The 6,275-nt window shown below is 36.4% G+C and overlaps 2 protein-coding genes across 2 annotated transcripts in view; one reads left to right on the top strand and one right to left on the bottom strand.

Moving 5' to 3' along the window:
• LOC107719214 (transmembrane emp24 domain-containing protein 1-like) overlaps positions 1–5,469 on the bottom strand; it is a gene marked incomplete at its 3' end in the record, with an annotated part of 6,166 nt that extends 697 nt beyond the window's left edge. Inside the window, exons 1-3 of the mRNA XM_016526592.1 lie at positions 5,181–5,469; positions 4,562–4,659; positions 3,906–4,092 (exon numbers count right to left, since the gene is read on the bottom strand). Coding sequence (XP_016382078.1) covers positions 3,906–4,092; positions 4,562–4,659; positions 5,181–5,342 — 447 coding nt within the window. The remainder of the gene's footprint in view (positions 1–3,905; positions 4,093–4,561; positions 4,660–5,180) is intronic.
• The window catches only part of LOC107719145 (lymphotoxin-alpha-like), a 9,790-nt gene continuing 7,614 nt past the window's right edge, over positions 4,100–6,275 (top strand). The window contains exon 1 of the mRNA XM_016526532.1: positions 4,100–4,120. The gene's annotated coding sequence lies outside the window, so the exon portion shown is untranslated. The remainder of the gene's footprint in view (positions 4,121–6,275) is intronic.

The following is a 6,275-nucleotide window of genomic DNA, read 5'->3' as shown; positions in this document are numbered from 1 at the left end:
CTGTATATATATATATATATATATATATATATATATAGTAATTGAAATGGAGCTGAATTAAAACAAATATTAGATGTAAAACTTAAACTTGACTCTAATTAGAAATGTTGCCTTGGCAAATAACTGATATTAAATAAGTTTAAATGTTAAAATACCAAAACTGAACTAAACAGATCTAATACAAATAATGAAAGCACATAAAATTGATTAAAAAAAAGAAAAATATAAAATAAGTTAATTGTAAAAATATAAATAAATAATAGTATTTAAATAATAATAAAATAAAGTAAATGCTTTATGTACTGCTTAAAGTAAATTAAAGCTTTGTTTAATGTTTTGAGATTATTTTCAATTAAATAAACACAATTTCCCACTAATTATTATCCATATACAGTATATATATTATATATGGGCCATTCTACAGAACTGGTGCAAACTGCTGTCCCACAACCAAAACACATTTAAAAAGCATTTAAGTATTCTAATCTTAGATGTTTACTAAGATCCTTCTATGCTCTGTTGAAACCCACAATAATATTTAAAATATTAGTAAGCTTGGAGTTTCTTATGCTCATCAAGGCTGCATTTATTTGATCAAAAATACAAAAAAAAATATAATATTGTGAAATATTATTATGATGTAAAATAACGTTTGTCTATTTTAATATACATTAAAATCTAATTTATTCCTGTGATCAAAGCTGAATTTTCAGCATCATTACTGTATATATATATATATATATATATATATATATATAGTAATTGAAATGGAGCTGAATTAAAACAAATATTAGATGTAAAACTTAAACTTGACTCTAATTAGAAATGTTGCCTTGGCAAATAACTGATATTAAATAAGTTTAAATGTTAAAATACCAAAACTGAACTAAACAGATCTAATACAAATAATGAAAGCACATAAAATTGATTAAAAAAAAGAAAAATATAAAATAAGTTAATTGTAAAAATATAAATAAATAATAGTATTTAAATAATAATAAAATAAAGTAAATGCTTTATGTACTGCTTAAAGTAAATTAAAGCTTTGTTTAATGTTTTGAGATTATTTTCAATTAAATAAACACAATTTCCCACTAATTATTATCCATATACAGTATATATATTATATATGGGCCATTCTACAGAACTGGTGCAAACTGCTGTCCCACAACCAAAACACATTTAAAAAGCATTTAAGTATTCTAATCTTAGATGTTTACTAAGATCCTTCTATGCTCTGTTGAAACCCACAATAATATTTAAAATATTAGTAAGCTTAATATATATAAAATCATCACTTCTTGGGTACTTTCAGTTGGGAGGAGGCTGTCCCGAACCCTAACCCCTAAATCTAAACTTAGGAAAATGATATTGAAATAATTCTTGTATTTTTTTTATTGTTGTTTTTAAAAAATATATTTTTGATTCTTTTAAAAAGTGAAGTTAAAAAAATATATTTATTTCATATTTTCTTTGTAAATTATGAAACTTTGTTAGAAAATGTGTCCCGTGTGCGTGTACTTCATGAGAAAAGGGAACACATAATCCTCATATTTGGGAGAAATAAACAATATTTTAGTACAGTTATGCAGTTTTTTTGTATTTTTTGTAGTGAGTTAGTATGTGAGTTAGTGTGCGAGTTAGTAGTGTTTTAGTATGTGAGTTAGTATGTGAGTTAGTGTGCGAGTTAGTAGTGTTTTAGTATGCGAGTTAGTATGCGAGTTAGTGTGCGAGTTAGTGTGCGAATTAGTAGTGTTTTAGTATGCGAGTTAGTATGTGAGTTAGTGTGCGAGTTAGTAGTGTTTTAGTATGCGAGTTAGTGTGCGAGCTAGTAGTGTTTTAGTATGTGAGTTAGTATGCGAGTTAGTAGTGTTTTAGTATGTGAGTTAGAATGCGAGTTAGTATGCGAGTTAGTATGCGAATTAGTAGTTTTAGTATGTGAGTTAGTATGCGAGTTAGTATGTGAGTTAGTGTGCGAGTTAGTAGTGTTTTAGTATGTGAGTTGGTATGTGAGTTAGTATGCGAGTTAGTAGTGTTTTAGTATGCGAGTTAGTATGTGAGTTTGTATTTAAGTTAGTGTGCGAGTTAGTAGTGTTTTAGTATGCGAGTTGGTATGCAAGTTGGTGTGCGAGCTAGTAGTGTTTTAGTATGTGAGTTGGTATGCGAGTTAGTGTGCGAGTTGGTGTGCGAGTTGGTATGCGAGTTGGTATGTGAGTTAGTGTGCGAGTTAGTATGCGAGTTGGTGTGCGAGTTGGTATGTGAGTTGGTATGCGAGTTGGTGTGCGAGTTGGTGTGCGAGTTGGTATGTGAGTTGGTATGCGAGTTAGTGTGCGAGTTAGTAGTGTTTTAGTATGCGAGTTTGTGTGCGAGTTAGTATTTAAGTTAGTGTGCGAGTTAGTAGTGTTTTAGTATGTGAGTTGGTATGCGAGTTGGTGTGCGAGTTGGTGTGCGAGTTAGTAGTGTTTTAGTATGTGAGTTGGTATGCGAGTTGGTGTGCGAGTTGGTGTGCGAGTTAGTAGTGTTTTAGTATGTGAGTTGGTATGTGAGTTGGTGTGCGAGTTAGTAGTGTTTTAGTATGTGAGTTGGTATGTGAGTTGGTGTGCGAGTTAGTAGTGTTTTAGTATGTGAGTTGGTATGCGAGTTGGTGTGCGAGTTAGTAGTGTTTTAGTATGTGAGTTGGTGTGCGAGTTAGTATGTGAGTTAGTATGTCGCTACCAAAGCATTACTGTCACTACCGAAACATGGGATGTTTTCTCAGAAATAAAGTATATTGAATTATTAACTAAGCGTTAGTAGTGTTTTAGTATGTGAGTTGGTATGCGAGTTGGTGTGCGAGTTGGTATGCGAGTTGGTAGTGTTTTAGTATGCGAGTTTGTGTGCGCGAGTTAGTAGTGTTTTAGTATGCAAGTTGGTATGCGAGTTGGTGTGCGAGTTAGTAGTGTTTTAGTATGGGAGTTGGTGTGCGAGTTAGTATGTGAGTTAGTGTGCGAGTTAGTAGTGTTGTTTTAGTATGTGAGTTGGTATGCGAGTTGGTGTGCGAGTTGGTGTGCGAGTTAGTAGTGTTTTAGTATGTGAGTTGGTATGCGAGTTGGTGTGCGAGTTGGTGTGCGAGTTAGTAGTGTTTTAGTATGTGAGTTGGTGTGCGAGTTAGTATGTGAGTTAGTATGTCGCTACCAAAGCATTACTGTCACTACCGAAACATGGGATGTTTTCTCAGAAATAAAGTATATTGAATTATTAACTAAGCTGTTATGATAGTTTTTGGTTCAATGTATATTCAAACTAATGAATCCTTAACTTTGAAATCAGTTTGATCAACTTTATGCCTTTTACAAAGAACAAATTGGATTCAAAATACAACAAATCTCATAAATTACACTTGAAATATTGTTAAAAATATAACTGTTATTGATTTACCTCTGAAAAAAATATATATAGCAAAAAAATATATTTACAATGTAGATGTAAGCAAAAGCTGAAATAAATATTAGATGAAAAAAAACCGTAATGAAATAGGTTTAAGGACTAAAATGACTAAAATTGAAATGAAACAAGATAAAAAAAATCTAATGAAAATGACAAAAGCACATAAAATTACTCAAATTAACAGTATAATAAATAGTAACAAATAATATGTTAAATTAAATATTAATAAATACTATATCATATAAATAATGCCAAAATAACACAGCTTAAAGTAAATGAAGCCTTTAGGATGTTTAGCATTTTGAGATTATTTTCAATTAAATTAAACACACATTCCCATAAAAAAAACCTTAAAAAAAAGCACAGAGCTGGTTTGTGTTTCTGTGGAAGACAGAGGCAGTCCACAGAACGTCATTCACTTAATATCTTTATAAATCAGCACTATGTAATCATGTGACTCTGACATCAGATTCACTCGCCTTTATGTCGTCCAGCTTGTACTCTAATAGGCTCTCTGGCTCTCCAAGCCCCGCCCACTCGTCGTCCGCTCCGCCGTCATTGGCTGGGCTGTCCATGATGACCTCGAAGAAGACCATCTTCTCGGAGAACCTGCTGAAGCTGTTGTCGAAGCAGATCTGATAGTCTCCCGCCTCCGTGGGCTCCACCCTGAAAACAGCGGACCAATCACACGCGAGTAAGTCATCTAGCGCATGTTTACACAGCAAAACAATAGAAAGCAGCAGCTGAATGGTGTGAACGGCCCAACACTTTGTATGTGACAGGAGGGCCATAGTACAGTAATGTATGATACCATGGTATTTAGCACACGTACATCTCAGAGACGTCTGTTTGACATCTGCAAGACGTATGTTTTAGAGTGTTTGCTCATCTGCAGTACGTCTACAGGAGGATGTTTCCTATCAGATGTCAAAAAGACGTTTAGAAGATGTCTTTAAGATGTTTATGATTTAGAATGCATGTGTTAAAGACCTCGATCAGATGTTTGTACTCAGCAGATGCTTTCCAGATCTTTAACAGACCTCTTGCAGACGGCCGGCCGTGTGCTAGCTGGTCAATTAACGCACCACAGTATGATTTCCGAAATGAAATGTCTGAGCGAGATGAGAGCACTCACATGTGAACGCCGTCAGAACGGCGAAACTCCGAGACCAGGTGGATTGCCTGAGGAGAGACGATGGAGAAATCCACATCCATACCTGCTCCGGCGATCACCTGCACAAACACAACGCTGACTGTAGTTTAACTCTGGCACTTCTAGGACAATCAGAGTAAATAAAGGTGAAACCATGAAATGGCTTTTTCCATTAGGTCTGCCTTTGCAAACATCTTGAGAGCGTTACTTTTGAATAGTGACTTCCCTGACAGCACACATACATCTCAGAGACGTCTGTTTGACATCTGCTAGACATATCTTTAGAGTGTTTGCTCATCTGCAGTACGTCTACAGGAGGATGTTTCCTATCAGATGTCAAATAGACGTTTAGAAGATGTCTTTAAGATGTTTATGATTTTTATGATTTAGAGTGCATGTGTTAAGGACGTCTGTCAGATGCTTGTACACAGCAGACGCTTTCCAGATCTTTAGCAGACCTCTTGCAGACGTACATGTGCTGTCAGATGTATAAAGGTGTTCATATCGTTTTGAGAACATTAGAGAACCTCGCCAGAGCGTTCTCCGTCATCTGTGTTTGTGTGTAACGCTACATATCTCAGAGGTCGCGCTGTAACGTTACCTGGTACTCGATCTCGATGCTGCCGTTGCGAACAGCGCTCTGGTAGAAACACTCTTTGCTGGCAGCTGGCAGCAGAAACGTGAACTCGCTGTCGGTGGGACTGAACGCGTTGACGGCGCAGATGAACAGCGCGACGCATCCGAGCAGAGACGCGTCATGCATGCTGTAAACCAGAGGAAGAGCGCTTTAAACGGCGCGTGTAACTCCGTCCAGCAGCGGATGTGTTCCGCTTCCGTAGCTCAACTGTTGCTGCTGCGCTCAGCCAATCAGAGCACACCGAGTGTCCGCGCTGCAGCCAATCAGCGCGCAGGGACGCGTGTTACACATAAAACCATGTCATCGAAACCGGCAGATAAGATCAACTTTATAATCAGACTACGAGATAAAATATATAAATAGACATAAACCCGGTATTATATAAGTTATAATTACTTAAAACTCACACCTCAAAGTGGAACGCAGTGGAACATGTTTAAGACACGCTGATATAATGTCCATCTGTCGCTAGATGGCAGCACAACCAAACCACACTGAACATCTACACTTAGTTCTGCTGCTAGTGACATCTGTGTTGAGTAGGGTGAAAAAATACTAAATAAAATTACTCGCAATCAGTTGCATTATTATTATTATTATTATTGGCAGTAGTATTAATGGTAAGTCAAGCATCACTATTTCTCATGCTTTAGGCTAGAGGTTATTATAATACATATTGTACAGCATGCACATAAAAGCTTCAACTGCAAATAAAATTGCACAAAAGTAAATGCAACTGTATAATGTACAGTACAAGTGTAGCTGTGAAAAAACCCCTGAGAAATGTCATGGTGAAAAGAATGAAAGTGAGAGGTGAACTTTGAACACACACAGCGAGCGACTGAAAAGAACTGATTCAAACCTGACCAGAGATCAGACGCTGGTCCAGTTTCATGAGGGCAGGTGCATGAGAGTGTGTGTTCAGAGATGATTCACGGTCAGCGCAACAGCTCACGAGAGACGACTGCTTCCTGTCTCGCTGCATCCTCACATCTGAGCTCTCACTGCACCGGAACTCTCAGATCTCTCTCTGTGTGTGTGTGTGTGTGTGTGAGAGAG

This window comes from Sinocyclocheilus rhinocerous, unplaced genomic scaffold (assembly GCF_001515625.1).
Source record: "Sinocyclocheilus rhinocerous isolate Xijiao unplaced genomic scaffold, SAMN03320098_v1.1 scaffold613, whole genome shotgun sequence".
Lineage (NCBI taxonomy): Eukaryota > Metazoa > Chordata > Actinopteri > Cypriniformes > Cyprinidae > Sinocyclocheilus > Sinocyclocheilus rhinocerous.
Note: the sequence above shows the minus strand (reverse complement) of the source record. Positions and strands in the feature narration are given on the sequence as shown.